This window comes from Haliaeetus albicilla, chromosome 12, assembly GCF_947461875.1.
Source record: "Haliaeetus albicilla chromosome 12, bHalAlb1.1, whole genome shotgun sequence".
NCBI lineage: Eukaryota > Metazoa > Chordata > Aves > Accipitriformes > Accipitridae > Haliaeetus > Haliaeetus albicilla.
Window position 1 is genome coordinate 20,625,942 of NC_091494.1, and position 21,376 is coordinate 20,647,317.

General features: G+C 42.1%; 1 protein-coding gene across 1 annotated transcript in view; it reads right to left on the minus strand.

The window, feature by feature from the left end:
* Window positions 1–5,811: 5,811 nt before the first annotated feature.
* AGBL1 (AGBL carboxypeptidase 1) overlaps window positions 5,812–21,376 on the minus strand; it is a 300,223-nt gene continuing 284,658 nt past the window's right edge. The window contains exon 23 of the mRNA XM_069798469.1: window positions 5,812–10,278. Coding sequence (XP_069654570.1) covers window positions 9,972–10,278 — 307 coding nt within the window. The 3' untranslated portion in view covers window positions 5,812–9,971. The remainder of the gene's footprint in view (window positions 10,279–21,376) is intronic.

Below are 21,376 nucleotides of genomic sequence, written 5' to 3' on the forward strand. Positions count from 1 at the left end.
GGGAGCAAGGCAATGAGGAGATGTCATGTTTGGGTAGAAGAGCCATATCCCAGAGAAAAAAGTGTTGAAGCAGCCCTTCCAAAAAGAGCGACATTTCTGCAGGTGGTAAGATGCAGAAAACATCTTGAAAAAGAAGAAATCCATTTTTTAATACACATTGGAAGCTGTTGGACTTTTTTACTTAAAAACATCCAAGACAGTATGCCACTCAAAAACTCTAATGCAGAACAACAGGGGATATTTTGCATGTATTGTCTACACAGGTTGTTCAGGACTTTCGAAGACGTGTAGTGATTTTTGCTAACACTTGCAGCATTACTACAGTGTGGGCACCTTCCATTAACAAAACTCTTGGATTGTTGCAGTTGTAGGTAGTTATGAAAAGCCAGCTCTGTGCAAACATCCCTTCTTGCTCCAAAATTTTAGGGGTCACAGAGAAGAAAGGGCCAGTCTAATACTGCAGGAAGTCAGAGAAGAATGAGCACTTTATTGTCCCCAGAATTATACTGAAGGAAGCAGAATATCCAGCTTCAAACAGAATATTCTTTTGCACCCTAAATCCCATTTCTGCTAAAATCCTATGAAGCTTGCTAAGTATCTCATCATCCTCATGCCAGCATTGGGCCTGATAATCCTAATACTGCTCCCTGTGTAGGCAGACAAAGAGGAGTGTGTTCGGGAGTTGCTAGCTGCCGAAAATATCGAGGCATTTGGCAAGGTGTGCTAGCCTACAAGCTGCATGGGATTTGCTCTGTGAGTTCAATCCTGTTTCATTTAACTTACAATCTTTCAATAGAGACAAAACTTGATGAAGGAATACTGTGCCTGAAAACTCTGCTTGCCAGTTTTAACAACTGGTCTCTTGTTGCAGACTTGGTTTCTCTGGCATCCTCAGACTCTCAGGGCTACAACACCACTACCCCAAGGCTTGATACTTCCAACAAGGTGGCAAGGTAGCTTTGTGTAGCAAAGGACAATAGGCTTTTTCTGGATCCCTGTAGGTGTTTAACCAAACAGCATTGCCTCTGAGCCATTTAAAATTTGCTCACAGCTAACCTACGCTGGGAAGAATTCAGTGACCTTCAGGATATTAATAGATCAAAGCCCCCTTTGTTCCTGGGGAGCGGGCAGGGGACACTTCACCATTTATGACCTACAATTACTCTTCCACCTAACAGAAAAGACTTTGTTGGCCGGCATCTACAGCAATTCCTGGGGCATGAGCGGTGTCCTTTCTAACAGGCCTAGACAGGAGCAAGCATCCTGGTGTGCCACTGTCTCACTCTCTGTCTCGGTCCCTCTGCGATGCTCAGCCTGCCGAGCGCTTCCTGTCAGTGGCGTGGAGTTGCCAAGCAACATTTGTCGTGTCCCTCCGTGGGCCGCCACTTACCGCTCAGACTTTGAAGACAAGGGTTTGTTGTGAAGAGTGAAATAACTTTCCCTCTCTCTTTCTATCTCCTCTCTTCCTACTTGATAAGGTGGAAAATGAATCATACTGAATATGACAGATCAAATCCTGCGTTTCATTGCTCTGGGGTAAATCTCTTTGAAAATAGTCTTTGGGGAATAAATTCACTGCTAGATGCCAAGGACTGGAGCTTCATACCCGGCACACACATCCAGAATATGGCTAATGTTCTGGTATCATACACATTAGATAAAGCAGCTAGAACTGGTCAACTCACAGATAAAATTATTGGCAAATAATTTATTCAGCCATAGTCACGAAGGAATTAATCTTACCCATTATTCTCAAACATGACTCAACCAATTCCTGGAAATAACACAGCTAAAGCCTCTTCCTCTGAGCTGTGAACCCTAAGATTTAAATTCTTATTTAATTCCACAGCTCTTTCCCTCTTGTTATTATGTTCAACAGTGTGCTGCTGCTGTTCATGTGCCAACGATACAAGGTTATAAGGCTTAGACAGTTCAAAATGTTCTCTCCGCATCAGTAAAGCTAAAAAGTACAAAGCAGCTCTTACAACTGAGAGCAGTCAAGCCATCTGGCATAGTGGCTTCAGTGTGCGCTCCCTGCTCCAGGGCTCTTGGCATCTACCTGCGCAGCAGCCGCCAGTGAGAGTGTGTGCTCTGATCCTGGTTTCATCTGGGATCTAGCCCCCCAGATCACCAGTTTTTACTGTGTTCAGCTCCGGAGGAGTGAGACTGGCAGAGCAAAGGATGGGGTTACAGAGCTGGCTGGGGGAGCTCTGAAGCAGAGCCTTACGCAGGAGAGGCTGAAGGTGAGGCTGGCAGGTGTGTTGACATAAATAGAGGTGTGTGAACAGGGAACTGAGTTTCAACAAAAAGATTTTCGATTTTCTGAAAAAATAAATGGATTTTCCATGGTATTGTCACAGTTACTTAAGCAAAATAATGCTTTGTAAGTGTGACTGTGGGATAGCTTCTTGGGGTGGGTTTAAAGCTGGGTGTCCTGTCTGAGCTGTTTGTTTTGCTTCACTCAAAGTTAATGAGGCAAGGAAATATCTCAGCAAAAGATCCTTTCCACATACCTTAGGAGAGGATGCAGACCCTCTGGAGGTGTCTGTCTCTCTACATTTACTCTGTACAGAATACTTTAGACTAGATGCCTAACTTCTAGAAGGCTAACATTTGCGGGGATGAAACCTGGCCTTCATGAGTAATTTCTCAGCTAGTGTGCACCTACCGTACAGCGATTTCATATAAACTAAATTTCTTTAGTTCCTTGTGAAAATGTAATGTCAGAAAGTATTGAAAGCTTTCCTAAAGCAAAGACATATGTTACTTCTGCCTTATCCTCTAAGCCAATTAGCCAATAAAAGAAGGGAATTAGATCAGCTTGACAAATCCATGTTGATTGTCTTCTACCACCTTCTTATCCTATAGCTGCTAATGAATTGTTTGTTTCATAATTCGTCGAGATTTCTCTGTAGTCACTAAGCTTAGCTGGCTGATTTAAATTTCCTAGCTCTTCCTTTTTTCCATTTTCACAAACAAATACCATATTTGTCCATCTACAGTCTTCAGAACCCTCTCAATATAGAAGTTCTTGAAGTCCATTTCTAACTGTTCACAGACTGCAGGGGAATTCCCTCAGGTCCAACAATTTGAATTCCCTTACTCAATGTAAGGATTCTTTAATTTACACCCCTTTGTTTTGGCCTATTCCCATCCCCAAATCAGTATGACTTCTGTTATATATATCTAGTAGCAACTGTTTTGGTGAGAAGCAGAGTTAAAAAGGCAATGACAATTCCAACCCTCTGCATGTGCTCTCCTTCTGTGGTACACAGTGCACACTTTCATTCCTTCTAGCGCACTTAGAGGGTTTCTTTTCCTTCCCTTGTGTGTTCCTAGCCACCTCTAGCTCATTCTGTGCCAAGACCTTTCTGACTTCATCCACACATGCTTTGGTATCATTCTGTTCTCATTCCTAGTCATCTGCTGCTGCTTCAACTTTCTTAAACAATTAATTTATCATTTCAAGGTGTTAATGAGGTCCTCGCACACCTTTAGTGTTTCACTTTTCTACTATTCTTCTCCCTGCCTTAGGAAAACTTGTCACTGCACCTCTGCTCTAATCTCTAAGTCAGTGAGTGCTTGCTGGCCTGTATTCCTCTTTCCTTGACCCAACCTACCAATTCCCTGATGTTTCACAGCCAATTAATCCTTCTTCTGCTGTTCCTACTTTCTCTTTTCCATGTGTCTGTGAAGCTGATTAGCTCATAGCTTGGTATATGTACTAAGGCTTTATATTCTTCCTGTTTAGCCCTTATAATCCTAGCACTTGGACAGACACATTTCAGATGTTTACCAGACTGCTCCATTGTTCTCCCAAGTGTCTCATTTTCACCTCTGTTAAATTTCCCATTTTCCCAACTCACTAACCAGCACACTGCCTGGTTCTTGGAAGACCACTGTGCTGTCAAAAAATCCAAAGCCTTTTTGTTGACACTGTCCATGCTTTCACCTCGAGGATTTGCCTGGCCCACCCATTCCACCTTCCACAGAGACCAAAGGAAACACAACTGCCCCTGGAAAGGAGTTAGCAATGATCAGTGATGGGCAGTATTTTTATTTCAGTGATGGCAGATATATGATGGAAGCAGCAATTAATCCCTCCTGTTTGCCTTCTCTAAGGATATCAAATTGTGTTGTATGTACTGGTGATTTAAGCCTCATTGTGACCCCTTTCACCGAAAATAAATGATAACCCCACTTCATAGATGGGGAAATAAGCACAGAAAAGCTAAATAACTTTTTATGGAAATGCTGAGGCAAAGGCAGGAAACCCTTGCAGATCTGTGCATGAGCTGCCAGAGCATACACTGGAAACCATTCAGGAAAAGCCTTCAGTCAGGCGTTTAGGAGCAAGGGGGCAAGAAACAGGGCTGTGATTGCAATTACATCAGCTGGTGGGAAGCCAGCCCTCAGTGCCCAGAGCTCAGTTAGCGAAAGGCTATGGTAGCTTACTGGGACTGGAGTTATTGCCAGGGCATCCAATGGATGATTGTTTTTAGTGGTAGATTTGTCTTCCCCTCTTGCTTGTCCCTTCATGAGCTACAAGCAGCTTAATCAAAGGCTAAAGAAGCCCCTGATGCCAAAATAGCTGCCTCACCATCTTGCCGGAGATCTTGCTAGCCTGATAGCAGGGCACTTCTTTCTGCATTCTCCTTTGTCTCTCACTCCCTCCTGTTCACCTCCTTCATTTCTCTCCCTTCCACTTTTTAGAAGTGAAATAAAAGAAGCAGAGCAAAGAGAAGATGAGGAAAGTAGCCACAAACTGCTGCATCGACAATAATATGCCATGGATCTTCCAGAACCTGTCTGAGGATGTGAGTCCCTGGTGAGGAAACCTAAGGCCAGAAATGATACAGGCTTAACCATCATGAAAAGCACTCACAAAACACAGTGCTGAACACACAATGCAGCGCTGAGGATACAGACTTGGCTGCCGTTTATGGAGTGGGGAATACAGTGGCAGATTTATTCTACAGTAGAGAGGGTTGTTTCTTGGTAGCGCTAATACTGACACATTATCTGGGGACGGAAGAGGATGCACAAATAGGAACAATTCTCCCATTTCTCTGCCTGCGTCTCCCCCAGGTGCCCCCTACTCCTATTCCCGTCTGCTCTCTTCATCCCTCTCCCTGCACTGAGTCCTCTCCTTCCTCTCCTCAGATTTATTTCTTCTTTCTTTAGTCTTCTCCTTCATCTTTACCCAGTGCGATTACATGTACAGAGTTTTTAGTTCTCCAGGCTTTTGCATATTATCTCCAGCTTGAGCCTTGTGTCCAGCCCTCTGCCTGGAAAACGGTACAAGAGTTTTCAAACACAGGGTTAAATCCTGCTCTCCCTAAAACAGGTGTGACAATTTCCACACTGTGAGGACCAGGCCATGGGACAGGATAGGCTGATAACAACCTGCAAAGAAAGACTTTTAAAATTATCCAGCACAGCTTAAAGAGGAATGGCCTAACGAACCATCACCACACCTCATTGAAGTGGAACGCAGTGATGGCAACCAACACTGCACTGATGTACATAATAGTTCCAGCTGCCTTCTCAACTGGCGCCAACTGAAATCAGTATAGAGCAAACACCTGAGTAGATTTACATCCCCTCCTTGAGCTTTTCTTCCCCTCCTTCCCCCCAAAACATACACCTACTTTCACTCACACCTTACTGTATTTGCTATGAGGAATCAAAGCCTTGTTTCTACCTCACATCAGAACGGAGGCTGGGAGCTGAGGATGAACAACTTGGTCAAGAGCACATAAGAGATCCGTGGCAGAGCAAGTAATACAATCTGAGTGTCCTGAATTGGCTGCCAAACAGTCACCCACTCATGCTTTGTGTCTCTAAATGATGGACAGGGGCAGTGGATCTTGTCCAAGGACAGATAAGACAGGAGATAGCGCTATCATCTGCATCTCTGCTTTTTGGCAGGAGGAGAGAAGCAGTAGAGGAGAGGGGCTGCTGTCTTTTCCCCTCCCTAATCTGCTTCCTGCTTGCTTCAAAAACAACCCAGTGCACCGTTGTTTATTATTATTATTATCACTGTTATTTTCCAGAGTGCTGTAAAACCAGGGGATAGAGCACTCTGACAGCCTCATAACAAACAGCAGATAAAACTAATTAGATTTTGTTCTTCCTTTAGTTTGCTGACTTGATTCTTTTTATTTTTATTGTTTAATTATTTATTTTTAGCCCAGAGGTTTACACACACATGTATTTCACTAGACACTGGCAAGGCATCCTTAGGATCGTCTCCGATAGGAAAGGGCTATTGTGGCCAGGCGGGCCTGAGACCCAGCAAGAGGCTGAGACAGAGGGTGCAGTGTGAGCGCTGCTCTGCGCTGCATCTTCGACCCATGTCATGTAAACCATGGCGGGGGAGGAAGGGGAGCGGAGCTATTCACAGCACTAAGAGAGTCAGTGAGACAAAAGGCATCAGTAAAAAAAGTTAATGTGCCTGGCAGGAGCCCAAAACCGCTTTAGCAGTGGGGACTACGCGAGTGCCTCTAGGACACCCTCTCTTCTGGCCATTATGGAAATATTTGGCTTGTGTCTCAACCTGACAGCCTTGCTGACTCTTGAGGAATGGCAACGGTGGGGAGCAGGGCAACTTCCCTCTCCTCCCTCCCCTTCTCCATCGGCTGTTTCCAAATTCTTTGGGATTAGCTAGCGACAGCAAGAAAAGGCACCGGCCTCACTGCTCAGCACTTAGCAGGCTGAAGTGAGGTGACGTGCCTCAGCGCAGGGGACAACGGCTCCATTCACTGGGGAAATACCAAACCAGAATTACAAGTGTGCAAGAATAAACAAGGCTGGAGTTAATCTAAAGTTGTTTTACACTCTGTTTTATTAAAGTCAATGCACTTCCGTTCCTCTGTGCTGAGCCTAGTTCTGCTTAATTACCATGACTCAGGGAGAATTTTAATGGCACGGAGAGAGCAGTGTACAATGGAGGCCCTCTCCTGACCTCTAGAGGTCTGTCAAAAGAAGAAGAGCATCCGCTCCCTGTAGAAGTTCCTGGAAGAAATGAGCCAGCCCACAAAACTGCTTCTGCTGGAGGTTTCCAGGTGCCATTCCAGACTGGTTGGTCACCCAACCCCCTCTTGCTGTACTTCCTCTGCTCCCACCTTCTCAGCACCAGGCTGAGCACCCTTAGGCTGGGGGGTTCGCCTGGCCATTGCTTTCCGCAGCATCCTCACGCTTGCTGACACAAGCACAAACATGGGAAGGTGCCAGGGAGAAGACTTGGCCAGGCTTTTCATATTGCATTTATGCAGCATTTATGCAGGTGTAGTTGATGTGCATGGACACTTCGCTCGCAGCTCGGCTGCTGCGCTTGGATCCCAGACACTGAAAACGCACTAAAGGCCTTTACCATTTCTCTACCTCCTGCAGCTCCTAGCACAGGGATCTATGAAACAGTGGTACTGCACATATACATTTGGCTCCAAGCATGTATGGAAGCTACATCTCCGCTTTTATTATATTAGGACAACTCTCCCACAGGCTATTAATTCAACAAATCACAAGTAGGACAGAGTTTTGCCACTGAACTGAATTCTCCCTAGCTTAAGAAATTCAGATTGAAACAGCTAGAAGGCTGAGACTGGCCTACAGTATTTATAGCCCAAATATTGGTGTCTCATTAAGAAAAATGTTGATTTAAGAAGATTTTTTTTTCCTTCGCAATGAGGTGTACCATTGTCAAGCCTTAGTAAGCATCATTCAGTTCTTGTTGTGGCAGGGCATTGGTACAGAATGGAGCATGGGAGAGAAAAGCAGCTCTGGATGTATACATGCACACCTACAGACACATATATTTACAATGGTATTTTTTGCCCTCTGTCCTGAGGGTGTGGTGAATGCTGAAGATCTTACAGTGTGACCTGTGTATGCTGAATCTGGACCTAGTACAGTGTGAGTTTTTTGTCATGTATATGAATGTTGGATTTTGAAGTTAACTATGCATATATATAATTTTTTATTAATAAGCTTTGAAGCAATGTTATATAAACTACTATAATGGGAACACCTATTTCATCTCTTTTGTGTCCACTCCTGTGAGCCAACCTTTTATGAAAATTCAGTATTGTGTGCAACAAGCTGCACACTAAAGCAAGCAGAACAGGACATCTGTACAGAGACACACACCATACCTAATGAATTAGTTCAGTCTAAGAAGCTCAGCTTCTGAGGACCCAAGCTGCCTGTCTTTTGAGCAGCATCATAAAGCTAGAGCTAGAGACACAGAGAACTCTTATGTTCTAGTGAAGACTTTAAAACACCCGGATACTGAAAACCCAGCAGGACAGAGAGAAGTTATTTCTCCAAAGAGCAAGCTCCTGCTGGAAAATACGTCTAGGTAGTCTGGGGAAAGGTGTTCAGAAATGCATCAGAGAAATCCTCATTCTGCACCAGGAATTCTCTCCACAAACAGCATAAAGATGAGAGGATGACACGGTGTTTTTTAGTCATGCATCAATATTAACAATAATAATCACTGGTAATGGAGGTCTTGTAGGCTATAATGCTACAACACACTATACATTCATCCTCCTTGAGCCGCATAAAGCAGTGACAGAGTTGGGAGCCTCTTGCATTGTGCAATTAATTCCATTTGGGTTCAAGGCCATTCTCCATTTGCAGCAGCAAGGTCTAAAACACATGAGAGGTTCAGGCTACATGAGGTGTGAGATGCAGTAATGTGGCCTTCATGCTTTAGGGATGTCGGGCACACATGTGGGTTCTCAGTCTGTGTTGGATTCTCAGGAACTGGGATCTGTGTTTGCAGGCAATATTAGGAGAAATCCAATTATTTTTTTTCATTTGGGGATCAACAGACAAGCTGTTCTGACTCCCTTATGGGAGTCACTGGTAGAAATGTCCTATACATAACCTACCAGTAATGTCTTCTACTATATTTCTGTCTGGCTCAATGGGGTTCTGTTCCATGAACTGGGTTTCCTTAGTGGTATCATAATAAAACTAACAGAGAATAATCAGTCACTAGACTGATGCTTGGGCTAAATTCACTGTTGGATATTGCCACCATCACTAATTATTGACAGAATATTGGGGGACCCCTGGCTACCTCAAGAGAACATGTTTTTCTCCTTAAAATGCCCCAAATCCCTCTACCCCCAATAGCTTTAAACAGTAGCTGTAGTTCCCCAGGATGAACTGTTGTATCTGTACTCTCTTAGCTGGAAGGATGTCTCACAGAGAAAATATAATTTCAGAGCATCTGTGAAACAAATTCTATGCTTGGGCCCATCAGTTCAAGCATGAAGTGACTCAATTGAGATTATGCTGGACTAGTTCATTCCAGCGCAGCGAAGAGGTGAATTTAGCCCAGGTTTCCAGAGGACCACTCTGTATTGTCACTGGTGCTTTCCTTACTATGGCACATTGGATTTCCCACACTGTTGCTGAGATATCACCAGCTTAGAAGCATGCACAGCCTGACCCAACCTGTTGAGCACACTGTAAAAATTCTGATCAGACAGAAATCAGATACATGCTCTACAGCTCAAGAGAAATGAATGGCAGCAGAGAGCTCCAGCCAAAGGCATCAGTAACTGTCACTCTTCCAGGCAAAGGCTGCTTCCCATAGTAAGAGCCTAAACTAGGAAAAATAGGATCATCTCTGGTTCCTTGGTCTCAGAATACCATTCCTCAGGTCAATCTGTATGAAACCACATACTAAAGGCAGCTGTGAAACTGGGGATTTTGTTTAGGAACGAATGATGTTCTTGCATAGTACCATCTGGGCCAGCAGTCCCTCACTCTGCCTTGTGTAGAAAGTGTAAGGAGTCATTCTCTCTCTATATATGTATACAAATTACACAAACATACAGTCAATTTTCTATTCAGAACTGGAGTAACACATCTGGGAAGGATGCTGAAGCTGGCAAACAGGCAAACGTGAGCAGTAAACCATTTGTTTCCTGCTCTGCAAGTCAAAGCCTTGTTCACACAGGGCTGCTCTCGAACCCACTGTACACCCCGAGTGCTGTTGAACACAGAGGGAGAGCCGTACTGCTGGATGTTGGTTGGCTGGAAGGGTAGAGCCCCCTGAGAGCCTTGGAACTGCATGTCTGTCCCATGGTTGCTCCCTCATCTTCTGTCTCTCCTTCCACACACGAGAGGCACTCCTGGATCTCTTGGTCTAACTCTGAGAAGTCCTCTTCGCCATCAGAGCAACTGTCAGTACTATAATCGATTTCTTCCACACAAGGAGGTTCATCATCAGTCTCCAGGCTGCTGTTGCTGCAGCTTCTGCAGAAAAATCACAAGAAAGACTGGACGTCATCAAGGAGGGTGTGTTCCCTAGGAGTAAGAGCAAGTAACAGAGAAATGCGTTTCCTGGGTTCAATCCTGGCTCTGCTAATAAGGCATGAGATGGCACTAAGCAAAATACTGTATGACTTTATGTCTGTTTCACCAGCTGTAAAATGAAGAGTGATACTTACCTATCCCACAGGAGAAATGCGTTATTATTGTTATCACTATTATTGCTATCGCTTATACAGAAACAGAGTGCTTTATATACAGACAACACCTTGAGGCACTTACAAGGTTATAGAAACTGAAATAAAGTAGAGGAGGAGGTATTCAGTTTCCAGAAGGTTGCTGGTTTAATCATCATCCACCCTGCTGTAGCTCCACATTTAGTGTAAGACCTAATCAATCCCGGTGGTTGAAGTGCTTTGGCACCTTTTCCTCCTATTCTGTGCAAGCTCAGAGCACTGCTAACAAGAGGCAGTGCAAACAAAAAATGGAGGCTCTTGGGTCATCAAGCACATTGGCTCCAAGGAGGGCAGAAATACCAGGGGTGGTTGTGTTTTGGAAGGAGCATGAAAAGGCTTTGACAGCATGACTTCCCGAGGAAGGGCCAGATTCAGAGGCAAGTCTGAATGGCTGAGGAGACACTCTGTAAATGGATGTCATCTATGTCGTCTGGCTCTCGGAAGGGTAAGTTACACCACTTTAGCCTCCTGCCATTTGCTTACAGGAATGGTCATAGACTTTCTTTCCATGGTCACTTTAAATACATACTGTGCTAGGTTAGCTTGATGCAATACTTATGGCAGAATTGTAACTACTGGACAAATGTCTCTGGGGGATAAGGTCTTTCTCCTACCTAGCTGCCTAGTTCCCATTTGGCCCTTAGCCCAGGAGGGCACCTGGGTAATTTTTCGAGACCAGAAAGAAGCCTGTGGTTTCAATGCTGCCTGGGTCAGAGTCTGGATGAATCAGGGGGACAGATACTGTGTTTTTCACCTCCAGGTCAATGTTTTCAATCAGACTCAAAGCAGGGGAATGTATTGCTTTGGAGGACTGGGAAAGGAATAATAATCTTCAACCTCTGGGCTAGAGTTTCTAATTTGTCCCAAGTTGGGAAGAATGAATGGCTTGGCAGATGGAACATACACAGCTTTAATGTGTGGTCTGCTCATTTACATGTCAGTAACCAGAATAATCTTCCAGCTCTCAGCTGTTTCACAGCAGTGCCAGCATCTGAGGTTTCAGAACATACCAAAGGTGTAAAGTATTGCTTTTGGATGTACTGATCCCTTCTCTTTTCTGCACTCCAAAAAAGGTGTAAGATTTTCCTAGCTTTGAGACTCCAGATCTTAACTGTATACAGACTACTCTGCAAGCAGAAACAAGCAGTGTCAACCCACTTCTCCTTCTCTGGCTGATCTCTGGCTTAGTTTACTTCAAAGGCTGGGTATAAAGGATTCTCTGAAAGCTTAATAGAACTGTACAGCTTAAAAATAAATACAAGAATAATTATGCACTTTTACAGTTTCTGGCTCCGCTTCAGACTGCTCAGAAATCTGGGTCAGGAAGAATTCATACTGAAATTGAGTATGTGACATGAAACAAAACAAACAAACCAGGACAATCCTCCCAGCACAAACAGCAATGAGCAGTGGTCTCTGCTGAGTCTGACCAGTAGGTTTGATTTCTTTTTTTTTCGTATGCAGTCATGGCATGAATTACCACGATACCAAGTACCTGTGATAATGTTCAAAGCTGACTAAACTCAGGGGAACTAGATTTTTCATTTATAAGCTCTGCTTTTGTGGCTTTGCAATCAAAAAGAATCAAAGCGTACCTACTTTCAATATTGCACTTGTATGTTTGGGAGGAACTGCTAATGCTATTGGGACAGAGCCACCCAACTCACTGATATTTTACAGGTGGAAAGATTCAGTTTGCAGCCTGGGACAGGATAACAATTTTTTTTAAAAGTCCCTATTACTACTTAAAGCTGCAAAGACCAATAACAGAGGACCTCCTGATTTTTTTGATAACTTAAATGATTTTAGGACTGGATTTCTGACAAAAAAAGGGAAAATTACTCCTAGCACAAAAGCACTTTACTATGGAAGGGAAATCTGGACGACAACAAACAGAGAATGAAAGAGAAAAACATACAAAACTGCCATTTCCTTACATTGAAGACTGAAGGCACAGTCTTTAGGAAGCAAGTGTTTATGCATAAAACCTTTGTAATGGACTTCAAAAGCTCTTCCTTGTCGCCTACATACATAGTACACAAAACACGAAGACCCTGACAACTCGATACTTGGGCAGATATACTGCAGGGAGAGATTCCCCACATGTGAGGATGTGCCTCTACCATGTTTAGAGGTCAGGGAAGAAGTCTTTCTTCCTAGTTTATTCTGCTCTTTGCTCCTTTGCTGTGACAGCAAATGAGCAAGCCAATTAGCACTGACCTTAGTAGTGGTTTCTCCAATTTAGACTGATACCCACTGGATCAATGCCACCGCCACAACCACATAATGAACTACCAAACAGCAAATAGATGGTACCAACTTCCTCTCGCTGCCAGCACAGGCTGTAATCACACTGGTGACTTAAAAGTTGAAAGGCTCCTTTTCACACTACCAAACTCTACAAACCAGCTACATCTCTACTATATGGAATTTTCCATCCAAGTAATTTTCTTTCTGCTGTGGGAAGATTTAAAACATATAGCAAAGCAATACAAATGGGCCAGTTCAAATGAGCAGGTTAGAAGTTCTTCTGAAAGAGGAGAGGTGGCAGCATGTGGCATCGGGGGGAGCCAGCTAGTCCCACTAACGAAGCTTCCAAAGTCATTACATGCTGCTTCTCCACATCATGAAGACCAGGTCCTTTAGGAAAGAATTCAAATGGTGAAACACAGTAACGAGCAGAAATGCCAACATCTAGACTATTGCATGCCATTGCGGAAGGTGTGGCTTGCTTTCTTTTCCAACAGAGAAAAGAAAGGGTTTTTCTGTTAGGGGCAGGTTCTTGGTATTTTTCTTTGTTTATTTTTTTTTATCTGATTTTTAAAAGCTGCAAAAGAATTCCCCCCCTCAAAAAAAAAACCAAAAAAAAAAAAAACCAAAAAGAAAAAACCTCAAGGGGACGTGAAACAGATTTACCAAAGAATAATGATGTTGTCTTACAGAAGGTAAACAATGAGGAAAACCAATGACATTACATTAGAGAACTCCAAGACAAATATAGTCTATGAATACCACTGAACGTGAACGCAGTACAGAAGAGGGGGAGGGAAGGCTGGTAATATATCTACAGCCAACAGTCCCCCAGCTATCACAATAAAACATGTATGCATGTCAGTTGATCTACTAATTCAAAACCTACGGCCTCATAGCCCTCATCTATTCCAGCCGATGGGAGCCACAACAGCAATTTGCAACTTTATGATGTGATAAATAGAATTTCTTTGTTTTGATTTTTAATTTGCATATTTATTGAGATATGACTTGATCTTAATTAGTTCTCCTTTTCTATGTGGGTGTGTTTGTTTGTTTGCTTGGGTTTGGAAAACAAGCAAGCTTTGGTACCCTGTAAAATAATTCTGTTTTTTTGCTGACTTAACATGAGGAGAAGCAGAAGGGAGCCCAGTTCCTCCTTACATGTCAGCATAACTGGACCTTTCTGGTATGACTGGAAAACACTTCTTTCAAGTGCTTCCTGCAAACCCCTCATTCTAAGTCAGCCTACCTTTTTAGGTCACAGCTGGACCAAAACCTTGCAAGTCAGCTGTCCTGCTGAAATGCACATAAGAAAAGAGAGTCTATAGTTGTGGTTGATAAGCTATAGCTACATGCTGTACATGGGGATGACTGGTGATCTCTCTTCCATACATAATTCTCCTTCACTTGTGCAATACACTTCCAGGGCACAGACTAAAACTAGAGATTTCCTAAGTAATTTCTCGAGATTTTCACTCACATTTTGCTTGTGTGGCAGGTGACTCACTCTCTGTATATTCTACTGACTGGCTCAAAATAGAACATGTTTTATTTTTTCTGCTGGAAAGAACAGGCACTGACAACTGTCCCTCTTAGGGAATCTGTGACTATTGTTCAGGGTTGCTGCTTGACCTTCACTTGACAGGCCTCGCAGTTGCAGTGCATTAGAGAAGGAAATGGAGCATTTATGTTTTTTTCATATTGCTCCTCTCACTCTTGTGAAATTTGCTGCAGTCTTGCCAGAGCAAAACTGGAAGTGAGTGGTTAAATGCTTCACACAAAAAGGAGGAAAAAGCTAAGTCTGGGGACAACTGCTGGTCATGGACATACTAATGACTCCCTGTGAAGAATGTATCAACAAACAAGAAAACATGTCTTCATCTTCTCTCTGTAGTGAAAACTAACATCCCACTAGCTGCATAATCACCCTGTCTGTAACCCTATTTTCTCCTTTCCTGAAACCTTCTCTCCATCCTGACATGTCCCAATCCTTTGGAAGCTGCCCAAAGCAGGGATGTGGCTGTGTATAATGAGACAAGCACGTCTCTGATACAGTTCATAGACTAAATAAGACAGGAAATGGCTTTCTTGAAAATTTTCAAGATATCAGATATTTTCTTGTGAGAAGAGAAAACAGAAAAAAGATTTCTGTCTGACCCAAACAGGCCAAGTTCTCAGCAATTACAGCATTCACCTGAAAGAAGAGTGCATTTTTTCTCCACTCAAGCAGGGATTGGAGACCCCAGCAAGCTCCCTAACCACAGTTATCACCTGCGCAGAAGGGGAATCTCTCATTCTTTTCCAATAAAGTTTTACCAATTGTATGAACAGTTATATATGTGCTGATAAGTAAAGTGTCCTGCAGCTTTTAAAGATATGCTGCCCTCTGTGCAGTGAATAGGGATTGACTTGCCCTTCTTTTATTTGAATTAAAATTCCGCCTACATCACGGAATCTAGAAGGGTGTGTGGTCTTGCACAGTTTTGATTTTGAGGAATCCATATGTTTTATTAAAAGTATTTTACAGGAACACTGCTTCTGAAGTCTTGTAATGAATCTAAAATGAATCTTAAACAGCCGCATTTGCAGTTATCCCAGAGTACAATTCTGCCTTTAATAGCTTCATAAAGTAGTATTTTAGGACATAAATGATACAACTATGATGCTTTCAGGTAATTACACCTGTAAGACGTACAGTACAGCGACGAGATGCCAATGAAGAAGGGCTTTAGTCTGCCCTTTGTGTCTTGATTCACTTGCTACAAGGTGTGGTGCACACCTTGTAATGACTTTCTAATTTCATCTCTGCAATCCAGGAGCAGCCCAGACAGAAGCCTAGCTTCCCCTCCTGCCTGAGAAAAGCCAGACAAGGCTCTGTTTAGTCCCTGACCTTGCCAAGGGAGGGGATCAGCTATGTGCTGATGCAAGATGGCTCCAGCTTAAAGAACGATTGCATTCGCCTCCTTTGCTGCTACACAGTAAACAATAATGATATGAACTTTGTAGGCTCCCATGTGATTTCCCTTTCTAAAGACCCTTTGCCAAGGACTTTTGCATCTTACAACGTCTCCTGGGAAGAAGTTTGCTAAGCCCAAGGCAATGCCAGGTGCCCTGGCTTTCAGCCCACCACGGCCCATCTTTTTAAGAACAATATGAACATAATTAAACACTGCCTTGAATTCTGTTTGCTATGGCTGAGAGATATTTGGTCTTGTTTTGAGTGTAGGTTGTATTTTTTTTTCCTTCCTGCTGCAAATAGCCAAGAGAAAGGTGTAATTCATTGCTAAGACTCATACTAATTAGATTTTCAGGAGTTCCCAGGGTAATTGTAGGCTGGAATATTTATAATTGATTTGGCCAGATTAAAAATGGATGTCTGGTGCACCAGTTAGATAAGTAAGGAGCAAGTGGGGCTTTATCATTTAGAGAGAAGGGAAGACAACCTGTAAATAAAGGGAGAGCCTGATGAGCAAGAAACAGGCTGACTCCTGGCCAATACTGTCCCCTAATGTTCATTCAGGCTTGCAACAATTTAGCCCCGGACAGCATTTTACTGGCATCTAGCAGAAACTCTCTTAGTCTTCTCAGGAATGACTGTTACCATTCTCCTTATTGGTGAGATGGCGGATGATTGCTGTAAGAGCAGAGGATATGTTGAGTACACACCTCTCATTACACGTAGTTGGGAAACTGAAAAGCCTTGTATGAAGAACTGCATTTAATTGAATTACACCATGTCATTGGTACAGCTTTGATCTTTCTGTGAAAGACAAGTTTGTATAGAGGACAAGCAGGCATTTTTCTCCCGTTTGAAGGGTACTAGCTTGACATTACATGACATTCCTGCATTCCAGATACCTCAGTTCAAATCCAAGCATGTTTCTAACGCTAACCAATAAAATCCACATGAGCTGGTCTTTAGACTTGCAGGATGGAAAAGCTGATGAGAAGCCAAAGGCTGTGTATTCGGTCTTATGAACAATCATTAATTTCTTCCTAATGGAGAACCAATCTATATATATCAGTGCAGGGCTAACAGTGCATCTTTAGCATTCTTATAGCTGTAGGCTTGTAAGCATTGATAAAACCCACTGACTTGGACAGATACAAGTCAGCCGTGAAATGGAGCTATGATAGTTGGTGCAGACCTCAAAGATAACTAGTTTTCCTTCTCTCCCCCATCAACAGTTCTTAGGTTTTGTCTCTTTTTCTATACTACATTTACATTTCAGCACATGAAAGCACCATCCCATGTGTACTTTAGGAGAGATTTGTGAACATGTATATTCACCTTGGTTTGTGATGATGCACTCTTTCACATAGTACAATACCTGGCTTGGACAAAACACTAAAGACTCTCTAAATCTGCTGCTTAGAAAGACAGACATGAACAAAGCAGCTGCATCGCCATCAGCACTGAAATGCTATATCAGGGTACGGAGTAAAGTTTCCACTTACCTATGATGAGAAGTTAGTTAAAGATGAACCTAAGTGTGGACATAAGTATGGCAAACTCTGGCTATATCTCCACAGACATACTATGCAACCTGCTAAATTTCAGTCACACCAAACAAGTTTAGCCACTCTGCACAAGAGGGGAACAGTTCATTCACCTCAAACTGGCTTCCAGCACTGGCTTCTTTGTGAATTCCTTGGCAACATGAGACATTCCTGATGAAACCTTGAGATCCGACTGCCTATATCTGCACAACACTATCTTCTGGAGATTTGGGCCAAATTCCTGGACACCAGAGCTCAAGCCCTGGAAGACAAATTTTAAGCAAGTTGAAGACCTTTATAAGAAGAATCATGATATATTCAGGCACTGTTGGGAGATTGATCCTGGGTTAGAGTGCCTTGTGAAAGCATGGTCCTGGTCTTGCTTTTTAGATCCATATTACACTAAAACTTGGTATTTATTTAAGGGAACAATATCACACAGCAACAGCTTGGGATGCATGCAGGCAGCCCAGCCCAAGTTTGCAGCTGAAATCAGTTAAAGGCTCAAGGGGTACCTGTGAGACACCTCATTGGTATGTTTTGCTACCTGTGGCTAGATGTTGCAGCATTATGCTGAACTGAAATTTATGGCCAGCTCCAATGAAGCAACTAATGGTAAATGGTTTAAAATCTGGTCCACTGTGATTTTGTTGTATTCTTAAAAAATGGGAGATAAACACAGGAAATAAAAGATGGGTGACCTAAAATAGATGGGATAATATCCATCCACCAGGCAGCACTGTCAGTGGCTTGGATTTAGTCTGAGTTTAAGAATCAAAAGACATGCTTCCAAAACAGATAAAATGTTGGCTTTCTACAGCTTAAGCTGTGGAAATATGAGCAGTCAAGTCCCCCTGTATGGAAAGGTATTTACTAATACTACTGGAACTCGTTAGGACACTGAATAATGTAAGAGTTGCTGAAAATATGATTCTGAAAGTGTTTGGGAGCTTTTCTCACAGTGTCTCTACCTCAAGCAATTTCTTCTCAAAATGATAATCATGTTATTGATGATACTTAGCAGTCCAGCCACAGTAATACAGGAAGATTATTGGAATCCTCGTAATTGCTTTTGGGTGCTTCCAGTAATTGAGACATTGGCACTGTAGGGGGGAAAGAAATGTGGAAAGATTTTGGCTTAGATGCTAAAAATTTGTACTGCTGAGGATAAATAATGTAAAGGCATACAGGTTCTCCTGGGTTCTTGTTTCCCTTGGTGCTGTTTCATATAATTCCACTGACTTCATCCAAGTTTTGTAATTGGTTCTATATATTTAATTTCAAAAGTCCAAGTTCCATATGTATATATCCCTTAGTTCTCTCTGAGTGACTTAAAGGATTTGGAATTTTGAAAGCAAAATGTTTTAAGATGGCCAAGACATGTCTAGATGTGTTTTAGTTACATATCTGTTTTATGTAGAGGTTATTTGGAGGGTCAGATAACTATGCATGCAAATATTTGCTTGCACACCAGATGAATAGACATCTAACTACTTGACTGAACTAATAACTGCTGTAAATGACTAAATTCCAACCACCTTACCCCTTTGAGGAAAAAGAAACCTCTTGGTTGCTAGCTTTACTTCATGAAAATCTATTTTTAGCTGATAATCTCTCTGATGTTTCAGAGAATCTATGACAGATGTGTATTTGTGTGTGTATATGTAAATATATCTATACAAGCACACAAAGTAGATCGCCATCCCTTATCTATCTTTCCTTACAGATAGATAAATAATAGATACACATATACGTATATACACATACACTCAAGACACCCATACATCCGCACAATTACATGGTTTGCTCTGTATTCAGAGCACAATTTTCATTATAAGACATAGGAAGTCTCAGGAGATACTCCTACAGCTAGCCGAGAGATAACAATAGATGATCACTGAACCTTGATGCTATTGCATTCAAGTGGAAGCAACCTCAGGGAAAGAGCTGGCTACTGACCAGGGCAAACCATTTCTTTGACTCTAGTCTCCAGATGAGTGCTGAAAAAGTAGCAGGTCACCTGAAGGGGTGCTTAGACCAGCTGGGTAGGACTTGAGGTATATTAGGATGGTCAACAGGCATGCAGAAATGGTTGTCTAAATGGTTATTACCAGCTATTTGGGAGCTTAAACTAGAAGCTAAGAGCAAGACCATGTGGCAAAAGTTAAGATCTTGGATTCTCAGTAAGGAAATATGGACATATTCCTATTCTACATGAACCTGACTCATTCTTGTACCTTTTAAAGTAAGGAATGACTGTTTTAGAAACCCTTCTGCATAGCTCTTTTTCTTTCACAATCATGTGTCTTCAAATAGGTAAACAATGGCTGGGACCAAAAGTATCGAACTCCGGTAAAAAGAATGATTCTGGTTCTGGAGTGTCCAGAGAGGGGAGAGGGTATGGCACCATGTGTGGGTTCAACAGCTGGTTTACCACTGAATTCTGTTTTTAAGGAAAGCCTTCAGGCAAATCTCAGTTTAAAGGTCACAGAAAACAGTTTCTGGAGCATACTGAATAAGGCCAACTTAATGGCAAAGCAGTGAAGCTTAAGAGGTTCCAGCTGACAGACGTCAGTCAACATGGCCACCTCTCAAAGTAACTTCATCTCTACAAGGTCCTATGTTATCACAGATTTCTTGAAATGAATCCAACACAAATCTGCAAAAACATAATTCCCCTAAGTTATGTATCTCATTCTAGATATGTTCATCATAACTGATCTGAGAAACTTCTTGTAGTGTAAAAAGTTCTGAGACTAATATGTAACTTTTTTTCTGTCATCCTTTCCTGCGGAGAACAAGGGTATTTAGTTGATATTATAATTAGGAAAGAGAGAGAGAGACTCTGTGTGTGTGTGTACACCCATAAGAATAAAATGCAGAGAAGGCAAGGTCAAAGAAATCTATCTTGCCTTTAAAGCAAATTGAAGTGGGATTTATAGCAGAAACATCTGATAAAGTATGTGTGCTCATAGATGACCAAAAATAGATCCAGGTTAAAACTTTAGCCTCTACCCTCATTCTAAATCTCTTCTCAGATGTAATGAGATTCAGATAAAACAAATCTGAACACTCGTGTTCAATATATTTCAAAACATTCAGATCAATTAAGTTTTTAACACCATATGGAACCAAATTCAAAACCTTGCTTAACCTCACTCATTACGCAACTGATTTGCATATGCTTTGGACCCCATTAAGGACAACAAAAAATGTCAGCTACAGCATGTAAGTGGCAACTCTTGCTAATTCCTTGATCATGCCAAAGCCCTGCCAGATGTTTCATGAAGAATAGCAAATATGTCATTATGCTCTCCCTGCCTCCTAAAATTTGTCTGTCAGGAATTGCAAGGATGAATTTTAGCAGTTTAGCACACAAGAAAAACAATAGGCATGGAGGGCTGACACAGAATGAAGCACCACCTTCATCCTACTTCAGAACTCAAACAGGGTTTAAAGGGTTTCTTTGTGCCAGAAGGACCTACCAGCCAGGAACATATGACTCCCAGTAAACAGAGGAAATAGGAACAACAACGACCATTTGCTCTGATCTAAGGAGACAGCATTGCCTTGCAAAAAGAACATAGTAAAGCACATATAAAAGTTGCCATCATTGTTTGTTGTACAATAGATCTCCTAACATTTTTCTGTGTTCCTGTCGTAGGTATTTAATAATGTTTCACCTGTATAGCAGGGAGATGCTGTTTTCAAATGAATCCATTTGTAGCTTGAAGCATCTATCAATTCCCAGCAGGGAACAATTTTTAAAATCGCTGTTAACGTGAGTATTTCCTGAATATTTTATAAAAATCAATTTTCAAATGCCTGCCAAAATGTTCTATGTGTTTTACCTGAAAGTTGCAATTACATTTTCTTACTTTTTCTGTACATGAATATGTGTGTGTATATTTATATATGCATATATAAATTCCCACTAAAATTCTTAAAAGGATACTAACACATCACAGAAGCAAGCATATTCTGAGTGAAAGCTGAAGCAACATAAACTGACAAAAGTATCCATTTAACCAAAATAAGACATGTATTTGGATGGATGGGGCACATTAGAGCACAGCTTGCAGAGCAGTGAAACA